This window comes from Megascapheus bottae, chromosome 14 (assembly GCF_031878675.1).
Source record: "Megascapheus bottae isolate mThoBot1 chromosome 14, mThoBot2.hap1, whole genome shotgun sequence".
Taxonomy (NCBI): Eukaryota; Metazoa; Chordata; class Mammalia; order Rodentia; family Geomyidae; genus Megascapheus; species Megascapheus bottae.
The window spans coordinates 39,873,398-39,896,893 of NC_143522.1; the positions used below are offsets into that span (position 1 = coordinate 39,873,398).

General features: G+C 34.1%; 1 protein-coding gene across 2 annotated transcripts in view; it reads right to left on the reverse strand.

Annotated features, from left to right (window-relative positions):
* Mdga2 (MAM domain containing glycosylphosphatidylinositol anchor 2) overlaps window positions 1-23,496 on the reverse strand; it is a 666,956-nt gene that overhangs the window by 264,070 nt on the left and 379,390 nt on the right. For both annotated transcript variants that reach the window (XM_090345038.1, XM_090345037.1), the window contains exon 3: window positions 8,899-9,073. In XM_090345038.1, coding sequence (XP_090201164.1) covers window positions 8,899-9,073 — 175 coding nt within the window. The remainder of the gene's footprint in view (window positions 1-8,898; window positions 9,074-23,496) is intronic.

A 23,496-nucleotide genomic window follows, 5' to 3' on the forward strand; every position in this document is an offset into this window, starting at 1 on the left:
TATACTTGGCAGGGACAGTTTCCTTCAATTTTTGAAAGAAAAAAATAGACTTCTATTCTAACTTGGTGGTAGATAATTTTAAGTTGATATTAAACTTACTTTTAAATAAAGTCTTACCTTGCATAAACCGACTGGCATTTTTAATCTCTGTGAACAACTTTCCACCTCATTCTATAAACTCAGTAAACAATTAATATTCCAAATTACTTGTCCTGATCAAAGTTTCAAGCAAATAGGTGATAGTAGAGTGCAAGGTTTTCTTGGAACAGTGACCATTTTTCATTAGATAGTATAATGCATTCTGGGTACTCTGAGAGGAGATATTAGCCTAATGTGCAAATACATAAACATGCCATTAGTTTACTATTCGAACTTTTACTCTCTTCTGTGCAGATATAAAGACATTTTATTGGCTGTTTTTTTTTTACCAATGATATTCCTTCTCCTTTTTTATTTTCTTTAATAAAATGTGTATACCATATGGAGCTAACAATAGCAGACTCTGCTCTCCAGATTCATAGAGTACATAGACAGACTGGAGATCCAAACTGTGCCTGCCAATCACAATTTTCAGGCTTAAGTGGCATCTTCCTGACAATCTTCAGTGAAGGAAACAAACACAGACTATTTTTAGGACATTTATTAGGGCCTTTTACTCAGTTTAATCAGTGCATGTACCTATTTAATGTGATCAATACAATTTATAAGTAACTTCTGGCTGAGAGAGAATTTTAATAAACTTAGATGTATTTATGTACCTATCTTTCTCTGTCTCTCTTCTCTCTCAACTGTTCCTGCCCTGTTGCTTGAACTCATGACCTTGCACTCTGATTCACATTTTTTGCTTAAAGCTGGCACTCTGTCAATTGAACCACAGCTCCATTTCTGCCTTTTTGCAAGTTAGAGATTAAAGAATCAAGGACTTTTCTAATCAGGCTAGCTTTCAACTTAGATCCTTGGATGTCAGCCATCTGAGTAGCTAGGACTACAACATGAGCCACCAGTTCCAGGCTCAATTTTTTTTTGAAGTGTAAGAAAAAAAGTAGAAACAAGTTTGTACTAGATACATACCTTTAACCTGTGCAAAAATAATCACAAGTGTTTCGTTAATAAGTCTGCTGAGGATTTGATAATTATTATCCAAGTAATAACTTTAAAATTATGTAATAATATTTGTTTTACTTCTTTATTATACTTTAGAGGTGGATATTTTGCATCATTTTTCTGTTTGTGCTTTTCATATGTAAAATAATTTTTCAGAATTTTCATTTTTAACTTAGATAATTTTAGGTCTTTATCTTTGGAATCTCCAACTTACTATGGATTTTCTTTAGTAAAAAGCCCTTATAATTTTGCTTGATTTCTCATGAAAGCTTCCCATAGCTTTGTGTCAACATAGCAGGTCTTCAGTAGCATTGCAGACTGATAGGCTGTTAACAGCAGTGGCTTTTCAATGATGTAGTTCAAGAGGCTCATGAAATATCTGGGGTTTTTAGATGAGGGTGAGAGAGCTCTGAGGCCTGAAGGCCAGGAGCTCAGTTGCATAACTGAGGGAATGCTGGAGGTCCTCATTCTAAAATCAACTGCGGGATGTAGGAAAAAATCTCATTCACAAGGTGTTCTTTTTGCCAGATAGTGAGTGATAATAACTATCATAAGGAGAGGGCAAGACTGATTGAAAGGTACATCTTTATTCTCTTATGTCTTCTATGTAAGAAGTAGTATGGAGGTATATATGTGTATATATACTACTGTACCCCGTTCCCAGTTCTTTAATTAAGAAATCTAAATTGGATCTTGGTGGCTAACAGAAGGAATCCTACCTACTCAGGAGGCTGAGATCACAGAATCCATATTGGAAGCCAACCCAAGGTCCATGAGACTCTTATTCTCTTATTTCCAGGTAACTACAAGAAAAAGTTAATTAGATCTATGGCACAAATGACAGAGTGCCAGTCTTTTTTTTTTTTTTTTTTTTTGCCAGGGCCTGAGCACTGTCCTTGGACTTTCTCAAGGCTAGAGCTCTACCACTTGAGCCTCAGCACCACTTCTGGCTTTTTTTCTATGTATGTGGTACCGAGGTTTCGAACCCCGGTCTTTGTGCATGCTAGGCAAGCACTCAACCATTAGGCCAAACTCCTGGCCCCAGAGTGCTAGTCTTAAGCACAAAAAGCCCAAGCATAAAGCCCAAGCCCTGAGTTCAAGCCCTACAAATGACAAAACAAGCAAACAAAAAAACTCTAAGCCTCCTTGTGACTTGAATCCATTGTGTGCCTTATTAGTAAACAGGATTGATGGGAAAACATTTTTCATTTTAAGAACATATAAAATTGTAAAAAGAAATCCTGTGTTGAATTTTATTAATAACTGCCACAACAGCCTGGGTGGTGGGTAGCAAATTTGATTTGAGATATTAATTTTCCCCTGAAATCTACTGTACTTTCCATCTAGCTGTCTTAATTAAAAATTTTGTTAAAAATTGATATTGATAATTCTTGTAAAATTTGAAACACAAACAAAAGCAAAACCCTGTCAGTATTTTGAACTGTGCAGCTCATAATTGTTCTTATATACACAAACTGTTTGTGAAATAAAAAGATAATTTCCTACCACTTTCCCAGGCAAAATGCAATAATAAATAAGGCCAACAGACAAGGAAAGCACTGCTAATTCTGAATACATTGAAATGCAGCAATCTTCTTAAATGAAATTAAAGTGGGGGATATGTTTCAGAAATAAGAACACTTATAAAATGTTTAATGGATATTGGAAAAGATTTGTCTCGTGTGTGAACAGTGTCTGCACACATGAAAACTTATTAAGCTAATGCTTCTGAATCTAATTTCCTTTTGAATTAAAAATAAGTTTTAATCAAACCCTAACCTTTAAAATAGTGAGACCTCTATTACTCTGTGAGCAGCCCGCCATGGTGGAGAATAAGTGAGGGGATTAGATGAACACATTCCTGGAATACTGTTTAAATGTCCTTGAAAATATTTTTTCCTTCTGTTTTTTGGTCAGTCTTGCAACTTGATCTCAGGGTCTGAACACTGTTCTAGCACTCGGCTACTGGAGCTACAGTACTCCTTCTGGCTTTTCTATATATGTGCTACCCAGGAATTGAAACCCGGGTCTTTGTGCATGCTAGGCAAGCACTCTAACACTAGGCCAAACTGTGGGCCCCAGTCCTCGAGAATCTTAAGGTGACAAGTATGTGTGAATATAAGAATTCCAACACTCAGAACCTACTGTTTTCCTATGGAAACTATGGTCCCCCTCATTTCGAATTGGAGGTGAGGGAGGGGGATCCCAATAGTGCTATTTTCTCAAAGCAAGCAAAATAATGTAACTATGGAGATAATTCTGATTCTCATCAATAATTTTGCTTCTATAAAATAGTGAGATATTTATCTGACATTTTCTATAAACAAAATATCATCATTCATTGAGTGCAAAACCACTAAACATAACCAAACAGCCCATCTTTCAGACTGAACTCTCGCTACACCTTAATTCCACCATCTACATCAGTATTCCTCTCAGCACTGTTCTCTGAGTCTCCCTTTGTGCTGTGGCTTCAATAAAATTATCACCCATTAAAGAATATCTTTGACCTTCTCTTCTTATTGCTGCCAAGAACAGTGTGGGTTGTGATAGTTCCCTACTTGTTGAGTAGCATGTAGCTTATTAGACACATTGGATGAATGGAATGGCAACAAAGCAAATATGTTTCAAATTTTCATAGATTCTCCATCATGTGATTATCATGGAAAAATTCATTCAGTGGGACATCCCAGATGAAAGAGGTGGCGCACAGAGTGAGTGTGTAACACAGCAAAGGAACCCTAAGCTGTGGAAACTTCCTTCCCTACAAAACCCCTCAAAGGAAACCCACTACCACACAAGTTTCCATATGTCCATGGTGGCAGAAAATAAATCATCCCTCTGTACAGAAAGAAAGACACTGCATTATTTATGGTTATTTGCTACACAGACTTATTTGAAAATTAATCTAGCTGCCCGAAGACATACAGGCTGGACATGGTATGCCAAACCTATACCACTTACCAGAGGAATCTTAAATAGGAGAAGCACACACAAGGCTGGCCTGGTCAAAAAACTGAACCAAAATAAAAGAATGGGTAAAAGTAAAAAAAAAAAAAAAGAGGAGGGGGGCTGAAAAAAATGACTCAAATGGTAGAGTATAGCACAAGATCAAATAAGAAATAAGCCTAGCGAACCTCTGAGTTCAAACCCAAGTTTGGCACATAATAAAGAAGGAAGGAAGGAAGGAAGGGAGGGAGGGAGGGAGGGAGGAAGGAAGGAAGGAAGGAAGGAAGGAAGGAAGGAAGGAAGGAAGGAAGGAAGGAAGGAAGGAAGGGAGGAACGAAGGAAGGCCAGAAGGAGGGAAGGGAGGAAGGAAGGAAGGAAGGAAGGGAGGGAGGGAGAGAGGGAGAGAGGGGAAAGGAAAGAAAATGAAAAGATATGAGGAGGAAGGAGAGAGGAACAAGGATGGGAGGAAGAAAGGAAGGGGAAAAGAAGGAAGGAATGAAAACCAAATGAAATTATGTGGGAGAATTGATAATACCTAATAACCCTTCACATGGTGATCAAAATATTAATAAGCTTTCACAAATATTTCAAAATACCTTAAGATACATAACCTCATTTTATATGCTGTATAGAAAGTGCTTTATCTAAAACTGTATTTCCTCTTCAAAATGGTGAATTGACATTGAATGTTATGTATTTAAGCAGCTTTTAACTATCAAGCCTAGATTAAAACATGATATCTGATGATCAGTACACATAATTATTAATATCTCAGGAATCTCTCAGCTTGGCTGCAGTGGTTCATGCTGTTATCCTAGCTACTCAGAAAATTGAACTCAGGAGAATCCTGATTCAAAACCAGCTAAGAAAGAAAACGCCTTGAGATTTCATCTCCACAACAGTCAGCAAAAAGCAGACCTGGAGGCATGGCTGAGGTGACAGCACTACAAGCAAGCCAGGCAACCTCACAGATGCCAATTACCCTAATGCATGAATGAATATGAGAAGTTCCTCAAAACAACATACAAGAGACGCAGTTAAATTGTAACATTATGATTGATCCATTTTGTTAAATTCATACCAATTTCTGCCTGTGCCTTGTGTTGCAAATGGAACTTACAGTAGATTTTAATATTGTATTCTATATCTGTGACACAATACAAGTTCTGCTGATTTTGATGAAAATTTCACATAGAAATACTTATCTGATATATTGTATATATGTTTATTTGGTTATTTGAAATAGGATAGGAAGTGGGAGAAACAAGATGAGGGGCAGGGAGGGGGTAGGGAAATGGGGACAAAATATGAGAAAGGTACCAATGTTTGTGAAGTAATACGCATTCTATCTGGTGAATATAATGTAACCCTTCTATTAAATACAATAAATAAATATATGAAGGGAAAAAAGGAAATAGCTTTACCAAAGGAATGAAAATCCCTAAGATCAGGCAACAATTCCTAAGTCATGACTCTAAGTACAAGAAAGGGGCTTATTATTCCAGTATTTCCCAAAGTAATATAAGTAAACATATTTAAAACAAAGCTGATCACTTAATTTTCATTTGCAAATATTGATTTAGTCAAGCATCCAACATCAAATCAAAATCTAAAGTTTTATAATCCCTGTTTGGAGATCAAAGTTGTCTGATTTAAATATAGCAATAACATGCTTGTCATGTTCTTATTAACAGTGATAAGCCACAATGTCACTTCCAGCTTTTTCTGTGATTTAATGGAGATAGTAATCTCGAAGATATTTCTGCTCAGGCTGGCTTCAAACAACTATCCTCAGATACCATCCTGAGTACCTAGGATTACAGGCATGAGCCACTGGCTCTGAGCTCAAAATTATACTTATATGATATAAATTCAGGCTGGGAGTGTAGCCTAGTGTTAAAGTGCTTGCCTAACATGCATTGAAAATCTGTGTTCGATTCCTCATTACTCTATACAGAAAAAGTCAGAAGTGGTGCTGTGGCTCAAGTGGTAGAGAAAGTTAAAGGACAATGCCCAGGCCCTGAGTTCAAGCCCCAGAACTGCCCAAAGTCCCCAAAAGATATAAATTCATCAAAGTTATCACTTGTCTTTATATGTACTCTTATAGGTCAAAATGTGGTAGAAATATAATGTATAGGAATCTGTGCAGACGTATGTAAGATGTATTCTTAGAGTTCCATATTAAGAAGATCTTCATCGGAGTTGAAGGTATTCATGGAGAAACTGACATTCAATATACATCACATTTCCTTACTTAGACCAGAATTGAACATTATACTCTCTCATTTTCGATAGCAAATAAAGCCTAGCCACCAGAAATCACAGAGGCTAGTACTTCAACATCGACCTTTCACAGAAATAACAGATAAAGATGTTTATTGTGTCTGGGTTGTGTGGGAAAAATTCCAAAAGAAATCAAAAGCAGTGAAGGAAATGGATCCAGTGCCCTAATGCCTGAAGGCATGGAGGATCGTCACACCACAGGGACCAAGAGCTGGGAAAATTGAAGGAGCCCATTACATTCTAGCAAGCTGTGCAATGTGAAACAGGTACAACCCAATCTACACAGCAGGAATTGAAAACAGAAAGAAGTAGGTACATTGTAGAATTTTACTGAACATTTTTGTAGTGAAAGGAAAAATTATTCATAAGTCTCCAGACAAGTAAGTTCCATCCTTTGCATTTGTTTTTAACTCAGCGGAATAATTTTAATTGATATCAAACCCATTGTGGTATCAAAATATATCATAATCCCTTTAAATAAAAGCATGGGGAATGTGTTTCAGAAGCTTCCAGGATTTAAAAAGATAATTCAGTACATATGCCCAGCAGGTTGTATAATCAAACATAATCCCTGTGCAAAATACACAATAATTTATTTGATGTAGGGTAAATATCATTTCTAAGCTTCTAGTCAAGTAGTTACAAATCATATTTTGTTATCAAACTAGGTCATATGACAAAAGTTACCAACAAAAACCAAGGAACCACTTACTCATTTTCAGAACACTTAACATACTTGAATTGTGTTTCAAATTTCAAATTGAGCAAACATTAATAGAACTTCATGACCCAAACTGTAATAGCAAAAGAAAAAAAAAACAAAACCCACAAATTAATTAAATAAACAAAAAATGAAAGCATGTGCTCTAGAAAGTTGTATTTACAGATATCTTTAAATCCCTTAAGTCCAATTTAAAATTAATAATAAACAAAAGTGTGCAAATATATTCAGCTCAAAAGCTTCACTGCTCTTTGAAACTATAAAGATGTAGCCATCCTCTGTGTCCTGTGTCACAGAGGATAAATTTGTCTAAATTATGCCAGGATGTGCCTCAGGGATGGAAGGTACTGGAGAAGATGCCATGGATTTCTTTCTAAAACATGAGGAAATCTGCACCCACATGTAGAGAGTGAGCACAAATACTATTTGGTTACCCGCTTTCTAGTTATCTTAATAACTGTCTAAAATTCCTGTATGGTGGCTCATGCTTATAATCTAGCTAATCAGGAGGCTTAAATGTGAGGCTCTTGGTTCAAAGTCAACCTGGGCATAGAAATTCCAGAGACTTTTATCTTCAATTAACCACTATAAAGCCCAAAGTCAAGGTTTTGGGTAAATAGTAGAGTACCTTCATTGAAAAGCCAATTGAGCTTTCAAGACCCTGAGTTAAGATCAAGTACACACACACACACACACACACACACACACACACACACACACACACACACACACATGCGCACACCCCTCACTCTGAATTATGTCAAAGAGAGACAAATATCTTATATTTTAGAGTTAGAGAATTTAGTTTTCTAGTAGAAAAAAAGAAAGAGTAATAGATAAACCTGTACTAAAAACAAAGTACCAGACCAAACCAAATCAAACCAAACCAAAACCCTGAATATATCTCCTTGGTTTTGTTAGTAGGGAAAAAGAAGTTCAAGAAGATTTTAAAGATAATTGTCAAGAATGGAAAATGTTACTAATGTAAAAGATAAATCAGCCCCAGGTACTCACGGTCACTGACATGAACTTGGAGTTATAAATATAACTATACAGACACATAAATCTATGATGGGACATATATTCTATAGATCCATATGTAGCTGTGGCATATAAATTTTCAGCTTAATTTTAATTTTGTTCTTAGATTTATGTGCCAATGATTGCAGATAGAGATTTCATTCTTGAATATTTGCATGCTAACCTTGGCATTTAACAAATGATGTCAAAAAATCAGTGTTAATAAAATATTTGAATAAAAAATAAAAATAAACGAATCAGCCAGTACTTTTCAGGCAACATAACATTTCATAGAATTGCGCCGATTACTTTCACTGGGTTTGCGTCAAAATGTATGCTTTTGTCACTCACAAGCCAAGCCAGATAACATGGCTTTACTTACACAGTATGCAGTAAAAAAAATAATAAATGTACTCATACTCATACAAGGGTAAATTGATCTAACAGTATAAGGATACTTATAATATTTAGCATAAACCATAGAAATGAATGTATGTATACACACAGATGCATATTTATATATATATATATATATATGAAGCACATGCATTAAGCACTAAGTTAATGGTTGAATTATCTGTAATGTTTATATCAGCATATTATGTGATCCCTAAATGTTCTCTGGTGAATAATATAAGTATCAGAAAATAAAAATTATGGCAATTTACAACTAAAGTGTCTTTCCTCGGAAAAGCAATGAAGGAGCTATCCTTTGATAAACACATTTGTTCCTAACTGAATAGTGTTCCAATTATCCATAGTTGTAGGATGGAAGAAAGTCAAATGAGCCTGATAGTTGATTTTCTGGGAAATTTACTTACAGTAAACATCCACTCTGATTGACTTTATGGCTGGGGACCCCAGGCCATTCTCTGCTTTACAGTAATACCGGCCTCCTTGGTGTCTCTGGATTTTCGTAATTCTCAACGTCTCATTGAAGACACTGGAGTCTTGGAATCTGTCAGAGGCACTTCCTGCTGTTTTGGTCCACCTGATCTGAGCGGGCATCAACAAAGATTGTTACTTTAGCTTGGCTTTCCCACAGGATGACTCAATAGCAATTACTCATTTGTTTCATCATTGCTGTCTTGCTTTTCTTATCCAATTAATGAAAAATGAATCAAAAGTATACACACATTCAATCTAAGATTTTAAGTAAAGTGCCATCATTCATATAGCGAGTCAGTTGCAGTGAAACCATCAATGGTTCAATCACTTCAGAGGAGGACGATACAAAGTATCAACCAAAAGGGTTAAAGTTCAGAAATATATAAGAAGGAAGAACGTAAGTGTAGGCGAGTACACTTTTCATTGTGTATTTAAATTTTTCTTTCATAACTATCAGATTTTGTAAACTACTTTTTATTTATCTAGTCAATATAGCCTATAATTTCTTTTTGGACATGCTTCATTATTTTTACTTTAAATTTCCTATTTGATTTGGATAATTTAGGCATATTACCATAATGGCTTATTGAGATTATGTATAATTTTATACACCTGGTTTTCAAAAGAGATTTAAAAAAAACTGTAATGGCTTTGCCTTAATAGGCCTACAAATGATTTGTCTATTTTGATAATTAGACTTCACTTTGCATCACTAATTATTTTCAAAAATGTGTAAACTTTTTCAAGTAGAACATTTCTATTAAACTGCGAAACACTTAGAATGTCTAAAACATTTCATTATAAACAATACCATTCTTTGAAACACAGCTGTGTACAACAGATTTAGTTTTTGCCAGCAATAATGACTGGTATTCAGCTTAAATTTTGTGTATTTTAGTATACAAAAACCTTACAAAAGCTACATGCTGCTACTGTAAATTGATATAAAATAGAAAGTAAAAATCACATGGTTTAGTTTTCCTCCTTATTTTTATTACATATGCTTGTTTATTTTCATTTTAATAATGAGGCAGCTGATAGAAATACTCAAATGACACACAAAGAATCACACAGATTAAAGTGAAAGTGTGAATTGCCAAAACTGAAATCCAGTGAAATGGGCCCGTTCAAAAGTGTCTTCCTGGAAAAGAGTAACAATGTTCACGAAGTAATGTACCCACTACCTGATGGATGTATATCATCTCAACAATAAAACTATAAAAACCATCTTCCCATAAATGCACAGACATATACAAATAAATGAGACTGAAATCTTAAAAAATTGTCATTATTAAAATATTAGTATGAATGTTTATTCTTAAATATGACTGCAATAAAAGAACAACCTACAGACTAACAAGCAGAGCAAATATTTATTTAAGTTGGTTGCCTGTGGCTTATGCCTGCAATCCTAATTACATAGGAGGCAGAAACATGAAAAATCACAGTTCAAAACCAAACTGAGCAGGACAGACTGTGAAACTCATCTACAATTATTCACAAAAAAAGCTGTAACTCAAGCAGTAGAGTGGTGGCATTGAGCACAAAAGCTCAGGAACAATGTCCACATCCAAAGTTCAAGCCCCATGACAAGCAAAAAAATAATTATATATATATATATATATATACATACATACATATATAAAATAAAATGCTTGCTTGTGCATGAAATATATATTAAAAATTTAACGCCATGATTCCTAACTTCAAGTTATTTATGAAGTTTTTACATGTATGTCCACCATCCCACTGGGAAATTTAGTTTCATTTAAGTTTAAAAATCTGCAAACAAGCAATGGAAGATTTAAAAAAAATTTTTTGCCAGTCCTGAGCTTGAACTCAGGGCCTGAGCACTGTCCTTGGGTTTTCTCAAGGCTAGAGCTCTACCTCTTGAGCCACAGTACCACTTCCGTCTTTTTCCTATGTGTGTGGTACTGAGGAATCAAACCCAGGTCTTCATGAATGATAGGCAAGCATTCTACCACTAGGCTAAACTCCCGGCCTTTTAAATGTGTTTTTATTTTATACAAAGACATTTTAATTTTCTTTTTATCTATCATTCCATCTTTATTTAAGCATTGTATTTTATCATATTTTTATTGTAATTAATAGAAGGGTTACATGATATTTTCCAGATAGGAAGTGCATTAATTCACATACATTGATACCCTTTCACATGTCTTGATCCCCATTTCTCTCCCCCCAACCCTACCCCTCATCTTGTTTTCCTCCCTTCCCTATCCAATTTCAAATAACCAAATACAAATATATCCGATATATCAGGTAACAAAGTGGAATACTGTAACAATATGACATGTTAATATTTTTAAGATAATAGATGTGTGCCCATTTCTTAATCTGAACTATTCCGATTAGAATATTTTCATATAATATCATAATTGAGTACCAAGTTTATGTGGCAAAACAATTTGTTTTAGATAATAAAATGTAGAATAAAAGAAGTTATAGTAATGTATTTTCAAATATTTAAAATATGTTGTTTTGTACAATAATTAAATTACATAGCAATATTATAGTCATACATAAGGTTCAGGAAGAGAGAAGAATGAAAATATGTATGTGTGTATGAATGAAAGACAAAGAGACAGAGACTAGAAATAGGAAGAAGGGAAGAAAGAACTACAGCACAGTACCTATGAAAGTTTTTGGCCTCAAAACATTTTCACATAATTAAACATAAAGAGCATCCTAGGAACTTTTGGTTATTTGGAATTTTTTAATCAAGGATTCTGTATCAGAAATTCAAACAGAGAATGTAAAGACATGAATCATCTCATTTTAGTTTACATTAATAAACTTATGACAGGTTAACATAAGATTTTTAATTAGAAAACTGTATCTTCTAAATAAAATATATAAAGCATGATAGATATATTCATATACATTTTTTTCTTGTCATTCGTGAGGCTTGAGCTCAGTGCCTGGGCCCTGTCCCTGACATCTTCAGCTCAAGGCTACTGCTTCACCACTTTAGCCACAGTGCAACTTCCAGTTTTCTGGTGGTTAATTGTACATAAGGGTCTTGAGGACCTTTGTGCCCAGGTTGGCTTTGAACTGGGATCTTCAAATCTCAGCCTCCAGAGTAGGTAGGATTACAGGCATGAGTCAGCAGTGCTGGGAAAGAATGGCATTTTTTTTATAGCTCTTCAAATTTCTTGAATTTCTGGTTTAGGACAAGGAGTCACATGATTTATCTTATTAGATTGCATGCAATCTTTGGCAGTGATGTTGTCATCATTATTGCTGCTTATGAATAAAGGCTGACACATTGGTTTCAACATCTTTTCAGTGGGAGCATAGATACTTTTTCTTTTTTGAGGGTCATGTAGCTTGACCTCGTCTAGGGCACTGTCCCAGAGCTCTTCAGCTCCAAGCTACCGCCCTACCCCTTGGCCTGTGGGTTATTCCTGAGCTCTTCAGTCCAAGGCTATCACCCTACCCATGAGCCAAGCCCCACTTCCCATTTTCTGGAGATTAATTGGAGATGAGACTCTCAGGTCCTTTTGTGACTGGGCTGGCTTTGAACTTTGATTCTCAGTTCTCAGCCTCCTGAGAAGCTAGGATTACAGGAGTCAGCCACCATGCCCAGGTATACTTTTAAAAAACTACACAAGGACCTCCACATACGGGAATTTCTCAAATGCCTTTGTAAAATATAATCTAAAACTATATCAATTTACTTTCTATTGATGGTCTCTTGGTCTATTTTCCTTTTTAAAAGGATCTTTATCTGAATATCAGATTTGGTAATATCATACATTAGTAATTCTGAAAGTAAACATTCACTGAGATGTACACAACTATGAAATGTTAGTAACTATCCTTACAAATATGATGTCACACTAATTAGGTTAGCTTACTATAGTTATTAAATGCCAGGAAACAAATACACTATTTCTGAGATTCACTTTTTCTCCTAAAAGCACGGATTTTTATAACTGGTAACAAACATAATCAAGGTGCTTTTAAGCACCCAGGCTTTTTTTCTCCAGAAAGTATTTGCCCAAACCACATATCTAAATATATTTCTTGTAGCTATCATCCTTTTAATTAAAATTAGCTTTCTATGAAAAGAAGTTTACCACAAAACTCCATCAAACAATTCTTTCCCTTGAGAGAATCTTGATGTTAAGTACGCAAAAGCTATGCTTTGTAGGTGTTTTCTATTTTATTGCAGAAATAGTTTAAATTAGTAAAGCTCTATATGTTAAACAGGGATCTGTTTGTTTGGTGCTAGTGGTTCACAGCTATAATCCTAGTTATTCAGGAGATTGAGATCTGAGGATGGTAGTTGAAAGCTAGAGAAGTCCCTGGGAGATTATCTCCAATTAACTACTCAGAAACCTAAAGTGTTCTGTAGCTCTAACTGGTAAAATACTAGCCTTAAGCAAAGGAGTTAAAGACAGTGCTCACACCCAGACTTCAAGCTCCATATCTGATCAGTTTACTGATTTGTTAAGGATTTTTTTTTTTTTTGCAGCACTTCTATGTATGTGCTACCAGAGAGCAAAAAGATGGCTATTAATGAGACTCTACTGTTTGTGGCAGTGCCACCTGCCCATCCACTTTCTGGGAAAGTGCTGAAAGACTACCTGCTTCCTGCTTCTTCGTGAGTGTCTTAAGCATCACACAGACATGGCTGGAGAGCTGTGAGCTGCACTTTAGAAAACTCTTACTGTTCAAAGGGCACAGGAACAGTCACAGTCACATGTAAATGGGATGTGACATCTCCTACAAGTAGCATACGAAATGACAAAAAAAAAAAGGAAGAAAGGAAAAAAAAGGAAAGGATGATTTAGAAAATGATGCTGAATTAATTGACAATACATACACAGAGAAAGACTGATTCTCTGAGCAAAATAAATTCTTACACCAAATCATATACAGATGCACGGAGATGTACAGATATAAAATTAAAAACAACATGGTTTAAGATTTCATGGTGGAATTTGTTTTTACTAATATATTAAGGCTTCTATTCTGAACCCTAAAAATCTTTAAACTATAGTATATGGAAATGGCAAGCATGTATTTTTTTCATTGTAATATTTTGATTTTTTTTAGTGACATAAGTTGAATCAAATATTGATAATATCAGATTTTGGGGGTAATTTCTATTTTATGTAGAAATGCATATAAGTTTTATATATGCATATTTAAATGTATTCATGTGAGTTATATATATATATCAGTGTAAATAAATAAAAAACCTGATTAACATTGAAAAGAAAAACCTATGAATGGGAATTATTTAATTCTTAATAATTTATTTTAAAATATGTAAGCAAAGCAAGAGGAAATAAATTTCACCAACCAGGGAGACATAATCAGAACATGGAAAAATGTTGAGGCTTCACACTTAACACTGAAATAAGTTGATACAACCTTTTTAAAGAGAATTTTATGGATTATATAAAATGGAAACATTAATAATTTGTTTTAGCAATTATTTGGCTAAAATATATCTCATTGTTATTTCATAAGAAGGCAAAAAATGAGCTACTTGTGTCTTTAAATATATATCTGTAGAAAGAATATAGAGGAGTGCTGGCACTCATGTTACAGTTCCCTAGCATGCTCTCCCCGTGTTTGTTCAGTATCATCACCACACAATGTGTGAACAAAGGACAGGGGAGTTCTCAAAATTGAGAGATCCTAGATCAGAATTAAATGTTTTCATCCAAAAATATGGCATGCCAAGATTACTAAGTAAATTAGTAATTATTAGAAAAAAGAATATTCTCTCTATGTGAATAAATGCATGCATATTTCAATATGTTTACTGGAAAAGTAAGTTATCACCTGAAACATATTCCCATGAGTAAGACTGGTTAATAAAGACACAGAAAGTAAGCCAGGATTGTGGTCTAATGGTAGACTTCTAGAATGCATCAAACCTGGGTTCCAGGCCTTGGTACCACGTATACAGAAAAAGACGGAAATGGTGCTGTGACTCAAGTAGCAGAGTTCTAGCCTTGAGAGAGCTCAGGACAGTGCCCAGATTTTGAGTTCATGCCCCAAGATGGGCAAAAATTTAAAAAAAGAACATGGAAATTACATACCACTTTTAATTTATTTTAAATATTTATGCCTATGTAGTTTCACTTTAAGAAAATACTGTTCTTATTATAGTGAGATTAAATATTAAATAGTATTCTAGTCAAAGGTAGAATCTAGAAAAACTAGAAAGTAGAACTAAAAGAGAAATACCATTGATCACTTAATGAAAAATGTTCCGTCTTCGAAAACTCTACTTTTTAAAAATGAATAATAAAAGGGACATCCTGAGAGTAGAAAAATAAATCATTTTTATGGGTACAACAAATTATGTGGTCAATTACGAAGAAAAATGCATGTTTAAATAAGGATTGTGAAATGAAAGTCTCAAGAGAAAACCTTACAAGTTGCCAGGCCCAAACAAAATCTACCATGTGTCACATTGGTTCATTCCTTTATGTTCCACACTCATTACATATGGAGTCTTCACATTGTTAATTGGCATGTGGCTGCCCAGGACAGACTATGTTGCTCAGTTAGCCAATCAGTTACCTTTTAAACTATATGGTAGAAACAGAAACGTCTTTATAGAAAAATAACACTCCTTTTGGACATTTCTGAGCTTCTTTGTTTTTTGTCACTGATGGGACTTGAACTCTCGACCTGGGCACTGTCCCTGAGCTCTTTAGCTCAAAGCTACCATCCTACCCTTTGAGCCACAGTGCCACTTCCCGTTTACTAGGGATTAATTGGACACAAGAGGCTCAGGAACATTTTAGTGCCTGAGCTTGAACCGTGATCCTCCGATCTCAGCCTCCTAAGTAGCGAGGATTTCAGGCAGGAGCCACAAAACCGGCTCATTTCTGTACATTTCTAGTAGCTTCCTGCGAAACATAATCTGAATGGAAAGGAAAATCAGGTGCATAGAAGTTGTAAATAAGAAAAGGCCTGAATCTCTAATTCTTGCAATGTATTATGGATAGTCACAAGGAAGAAATAAAATTCAATCTTTGGATTTTGAATGAGAAATTATTAAATCTAATTTTATGTGTTATTACTTAAGGTTTGGGCACTTCGCTTGCCTGTAAAATTCTCATGTCTAATAGTGAATGTTCAGAATAATTAAAAGCATTTTCCCATTATTTCTGTAAAATGTTAAAGGAGAAGCCATTTTCCAATACTAGGTAAGGAAAACTTTTGTTAATTCAAACATATTCAGTAAGTACAGGATCCCAAAATCTTTAGCAGACCAAAATACGTGAGCCTGTGCTCTAGCCTCCTAACAAGTAAAGTGTAATTCAGGCACTGGATCTGGAGAAAATATAGAAAATCACATGCTGAGAAAAATTTAATAAATATATATTTAATGGGTAGACAGTGTCTGTCTGAGTAGTAGAAATTTTGGTACTAATTTCTTGAAATACATGGAAGAAAGGGATTAATATATGTTTTTTTTTGCCAGAACAAAAGAAAAGTATAAAAGGTATGTACCATGTATCCATGATGGAATATTCAGCCATAAAAAGCATCAAATTATGGCATTTGTTGTCAAATGAGTAGAAGTAGATATTGTGATTTTTTTTTGCCAGTTCTGGGGCTTGAACTCAGAGTCTGGGCACTGTGGTAGGGCTTTCTCAAGGCTAGCTCTTGAGCACAGCACCACTCCCAGCATTTCTGTGTGTATGTGGTACTGAGGAATGCAACCCGGCCCTTCGGGGTGCATCCTAAGCAAGCACTCTACCCCTAGGCCACACTCCCAGCCCCTACTTATCATCATTTTAAGCAAAGTAAGTTAGATAAAGACAAGTATCCGAAATTTGCATTCACATACAGAATCAAGACAGAATTTTTAATAACGTGACTGCAAAATAGATAACGTTGAACAAGGACCAGTGAAAGGAGACATGTTGAAAGTGTGTGTGAGGGAGGGAGGCAAACAAAGTATTTTATATACATGCATGAAGTCAGGATAATGATCTATTATTTGCTGAACAAAAATATGGTACTTCAGTGGAAAAAAACAAAAGTTTATGAGAAATAGCAATATGGGCAAGAGATTAGTTGAAAGGAAGATAAAAAAAAACAAAACTTCACTATATTCTAAGAAGTGTTAGATGATGCCATGTAAAAGATATCTGGAGTATGGTGGGCCAGCTATGATTGGATGCTGTTATTCTATTCGATATTCAAGGAGGCAAGCTCTTTGGAGAAACATTTCCCCAATGCCTTGTGAAAGTTCAGTGCTCCATATCACAGCTGCAGATCTATTCTTCATATTTTCTCCCAAGAGCAAGAAGAAGAGACAAAAACCACCTTCTATTAATCTGTTGTGTAAATTTGTAGAATCTGTCTCATCATACTTTGTTTCCATCACATAGCTGTTTCTCTAGCCTTATCTACAAAAGAGATTTTTGAAGTCTTTTCTTTACTTTGAATAGTAGTACATCCTTCCTACAGTGTGATGCTTTTGTAGCCTTGGGAAAAACCAAAGAGAGAAATGTTTGACAATGTTACTAACCACCTAAGGGAGATGAAATACAGTTATTTTTTCTGATATTAAATAATGGTGGATTATTAAATATTCTTCTTTAAGTTATGTTACAGTATGAAATTAAGGTATTCTCTATTACAATAACAATAGCAAAAAAGGAAAAACATACTATAATTTAGGACATAACATTTTTACTCTAGCTTTAGCTAAGCTCGAGGACAAACATGAAGAATTTCTTAGACCACAGGACAAAACATTTAGCTTAAGGTCAACCAGTTTCTGTCAAACACATTTCTCTTTTGATTGTTGAGATTGCAACATTACTGAAACATCAGTGCTTTTATTTAACCTTAAATAATATTCATATTGACTGAGTAGTATCAGATAAATGACAACCTGGGGCATAGTTCAAAGGTAGAGTTAGCTGCATCCAAAAGCAATATCGTATAGATACTACAGTCTCATAAGAAATTAAATCTAATCAGAATTGAGATTTCTAAGTTATTTTCTTTAGTTAACATGCAATGAATGAGAAGCTACATTCGGTAAATTGCTAGTGATTTAAATCAGATATACTCGTCAGGAAATATGATATAGACTAAGAATTATTTATAATCAGTGATATTTGTATTCTGAAAGACTACCTGTTGTCAGTAAAGAAAGAACAGAGCAAAAACGTAAGACAAACATTTATATGACCTTTTGTAATTATCAGAACAATATTCTGCCTGAGTTACTGGGAGCTAAAGCTGAAAAAAATGAAGATCCACTGTAGCAACATGCAGCAGTATAAGGGAAAGCCTGTGGTTGGTAATTATGAGCAGACAGTGTTCATTAGAGTTCTGAAAATAAAGGTTAGCCTCATCTCCTGTACTAGTATCAGGGAAAATTACAGAGGAAATAGGTTCTCTTTGAATTACTTAATTCAACAAATAGAATATTTAGTGACATAAGGCTCTAGATCTCAAGGGTTAAATTTTTAATAGATTGTATCAGGCTACAAAAAATTAAAGTAACATGATAGCTCCACTTCTGCTTTGATACAAACAACCACAATTTTCTGACAAGGGAGTGTAATTTTAGCCTGATCATTTCTCTACCCCATGTAAGAAGATATATATATATACACATATAAACACATATATGTATATATATGTATATATATGATATACCCTGTTTATTAAGGATCAAGTTGACATCATGACATTGTCACTGCTACCACTACTAACATAATCGACATCTTAAATCATCTCTGTAAGTCACGGTGACCTATGTAAGATGAATAAATAACTCATGACAACAATTTTAAACCAGTGCAGCCTAGAGCCAAGAAATGGATCCTTTATTGCTCCACTCACCAGCCAGGGAATAGAATGCTAAAGAATAAGGAGTCATCATGGTAGATGAGTTGGAAACCAAAGAAAAATAATGAAAACATGGTTATTCTCATCACTAGGTAAACCTTCATACTGAAAATGCTGGTTTGAATTTTTAAAAAGCTCAGGGATAGCAACCAGGCCCAAAGTTCATGCTCCGTGACCTCCCCCCACAAACAAAGAATTCATATGCTATTGAACAGGTCACCAAAGATCCGAGAAAGTCAACATTGTTTCTCAATATTCTTCATAACTGGATTATTTTTTATGATTCAAAATGGATATCTATGTTGCTTAGGATACTGTTATTTCTAATTCAGCATTCAAAAGCAATATAATCTCATAAACAAAGTATACATTTTTTAGTATTTGAGGCCTCTGTAAATAAAAGATCTGTACTCCACCAATGCAAAATAATGAATGCAACACCTTTGTAAAAATAATAACTCAAAGGAAAAAGGAAATTGCACACATCGAAAATGCTATTTTTAAACTAAGACTTTTCTACAGCATCTCAAGAAACAATACATTCTTCATTAAAAATCATTTAACTGGGACTTTAATACCTAAGATGGAATATTATAACTGAATAAATATATGTCATTTTTATGCAGAGGTGGTATTATGATGGCGTAAATCATATTCCAAACATCTTTATCAAGCATATATGAGTGAATATAGGAGCGTATCCAAATCTTACTGTAATGTTTCCTCTAGAATCAGAAAAAAATTTTCTTGATCTATATTTAATACTGGTTAATCAATATTGATCTACCACAGAATTTACAAATCAGAGCTGTTTTTTCTTGAGAGTATTGCTACTGAATAGTATTTCCATTTTCTCTTTATGAGCTTCTTAGGGGAATTTTTTACCACCATCCTCAATCTCATTGAAAGTGAAGCAGTAATTTCTTTAATGCCTTTTATAATAGAGTTTGATCTAAATTAACAGCATTGTGGGCACTGTAGAGTATTAGAAATGTAATAAAAATTAATTGCTCTGCTCCATTCACTCCAGGACAGTAATCTATTAAAGCTGTATTTACATTTACTCATAAGCTAACAAAATGAACTCCCTGTCATTTAAGGGATTAAAAACAAAACACACCAGCACACTTGTAGAAAACAGAAGTATCTTTGAAGTATATAGATTTGACAGATGGTAGTATTTGTAGTATTCTAATATTCTCCTAAGAGAAAATTCAACCAGACTGTGCCAAATAAATAATGCAACATAATTCTCATCCATGTTTTCTAAAAATTAATTTAAAATGCCTTCCAGAAGTTACATAAAATAGCTAAAGACATATTTTGCCTAGAGAATATTTAGAACTGGACTGAAAAAAATCAACATCTCCACTTCCTACTATTATATTTTCAAACTTATTGACAACGTATTATATTCAAACTTATTTATCTCTTGCTTTTCTACCAAAATATTTCAATAATTACTAGAAATAAAAAAGCAAATAAATGTCAAGCATATTCATGGTACTATAGATTCCTCAAAACTATACGTTACTTTCACTCTTTTTGGGGGAAGAGCCGGGGGTCACAGAGTTGGATTCCTATCAATGGTTATCCCTATTAGGCTTATAACAGGAACTCAGGTCTATCTTTCAGGCAAGCAGATGATACAGATGAAACTGACTCAACCTGAGTCTTATATTTTGAGTTATGAAAGGTAAAACTTAAACACGACTTCATCTAGCTACTGTGTTCACATTAAGACTAGTATACACAAAAGCATAAAGTATCTATTTTGTTTTCTTTTAATTAATGTTTTCTGGTTTTTTTACATTTAGATAATAAATGTTCAAACTGTACAATGATTTATAAAATAACTAGATTTACATATGCATAGGTATGCCTATGTGCATGAATTATTTGCATTTTTGTAAATATTTTATATTGTATATAAATGCACACAGATATATATCACATATATAATTTTTATATGTATCATTATAGTCATATATATAATGATATGAAGTTATGATATACGTAACTATATGCATATAGAATTATAAAGATATAATGATAAATCCTCTACTATACATTTTATCATGAAGTTAATAGATCATATTTTTCCAAACATCTGTTAAATTTTGAATATACATGACACTCTAGTTCATTCTTACCAGTTTTCATTTTTATATTCCTTAAGTAATAATATAGACCCAAGGTTTTCATTAATATGTGTACTGCTAATATTGCTACCTATGTATCAGTTGTCCAAGAAGCTCCAAGTATCAAATATATTTGAAAAGTCAGTAGATGCGACTTATCAGATAATATGAAGTAGCAGATATCCAGATGCTTTCCATGAAATTAATAAAAATAATTCTGCCTCTTTCAGTACATTTGTACATTCATCATCTAGGTAAGATGGCATACATCTTTGACTGAATAACATCTACCTTCATCTTCTTACAGCTAGCAAATACAACAGTTGGTCCAAGACATCGTATAATGGATTGGCATTTTTTGTTGTTCTTTCATGGAATTATTTACTTGCTTTAGTCACATCCATCAATTGCTGCATATTTACATCATTGGCAAAATTGTCTCTAATTAAGAAATAAACGTTCATATGTATAATCATTAGAACCTGTAATTAGGATAGCGCATTATATAATTACGGGACATAGTCAAATGATCCAAATCTTCTTTATCTTGTAGAGTTTTGGAGTACGCAATATTTATAACAAATCTGAAAGGAAAAAAGATCAAATATTGCTGTGCATATTACCTCACACTGAGTATTTTTCCAAGTTAACCTAAAATGTGAGAAGGAAATAAGTCTAACTCACATCAGTCACAGAGAAATTCTTGCTTTATTTCACCATGTCTCACCTCAGTCTTAATTTATTCATGCCCTTGTTGCTTGTTATTTCTTTTGATGTATCTCAGGCTGGCCTGGAGCTCATGCCACTTCAGGCTTCTAGGAGCAGGATTAGAGATAGTTACTACTCTTTCAATTTTTTTCTGTTCCTCTTTTACTCATAAGCTTTAATTAGAGGAAAATGTTGAAAGCACCTTAGAATGGTCTTGAAAAAAATACTGTCATTTGAAAGAGGAGAAATGTCTTGCTTTTATTTTCATTTTTTTTTTGGTAGAAGCACATAGAACAGTGAACAATTGGCAGTATTTCACAGGATGTAGTCAGGAAAGATCTCATAGACTTTTCTATTTTTCATAATCTTTGCTAAATGAACAAGTTAATAATATCAGCTATCTTACTCTGAAACCTTTACAATGAGAAGAATCAGAGGCAAGTAATAAAGGATCAAAAGAGTCCACTGTTAAGACTAGAAAATAAAATAAAGAAAAAAGAAGAGAGAAAAATCTTAGCAAGGAAAGACTAGAATCAACATAAAGAATGTGTCACTTGTGCTTTGCTATTTTTCAATATGTAGAATTATCAATTATATTCACAATTTAGAAATCTATTTTCATTGTAGTAGTGTGATGAGAGAAATGAAAAATTTATCTGTTCTTGTTTCCTATTTATCTAAATGCATGCCTAAGAGAACTAACTTCCCCATATGTCTGAGCTTCCTCATCAAACTATAAATAGAGTCTAGGAAGACAGATCCAAAATTTGAAAAATGTAGTTGGAACCAAATAACCTGAATCGAAGAGTAGAGAATCAAGGGTATAGCCAGAGAGCTCAGGGTTACAAGAAAAGACTGAGCATTGGGGAAGTATTATCCATATCCAAATGTCAAAGTGGGAGGACACAATTAATCTACCTCGGAAGGGTTTAGATGCTATAAGTATTTGAAGAAAGTCACAAATAAATAAGAGTGATTATGGAAAAAGAGAAAGACAAGTTGGCAGAATGATTTCAATGATTTCCAATCATTTGTTAAAACAAACCAACCAACACTCATTTGGTTAACTGAGTTTTCCAAGTGCCTTCCTGTTTTTCCTTGGTAAGGATTGATGACACACTGATTGCTGGCACTTATGGCAAGCTTTCAATGATTTTGAAATGAACTGAAGAGTTCCTTCTATGCCTTTCAGGGGGGCATCAAAGAATGTGGTGCCTTTCCACATTGCCTAAGTATAAAGGACCCCAATAACAAGCTTGTTTGCAAATTATTTAAAGTTTATATGCAATATCAGCTGTTAATTTGTTATGAAAAATCTGAATGACATCGTAAAATATAAAGGACAGTCTATGGAAAGACATACTGTAACTTTACAAAATAAGCCCACCTTATCAAGCACATATTTAATGTCTGCCTCTGACCCAGTTCTCACAAATGTGTTATCCAGTTACCTATTAATATAACGTAAATATTCTAAATATACAGTACTTTTGACATTCTTTAAAAATAAATTTTGCCTCCCCAGGCATAAGGCAAGTTTCCCTTCCCAACAATCTAAATCTAATTTAGACTTATTATTAATTCAGGATGTCAGAAAATCTGGTGCAAAGCAAAGCTTTGCAAAGAAAAAAAAAATCACTCATCTCTTGGGCCTGATCCAGGAAGGTCAGGTCATAAAATCTACAATACCTTAATTCCCTGATAAAAAATTAAAATCAGATTAAGCAAATTGAAGAAGTCTAACTTCTGACACAATCAGCTAATTCATAACACCACAGAAGCCTTTTTAAATACCTATATATTCCAGGC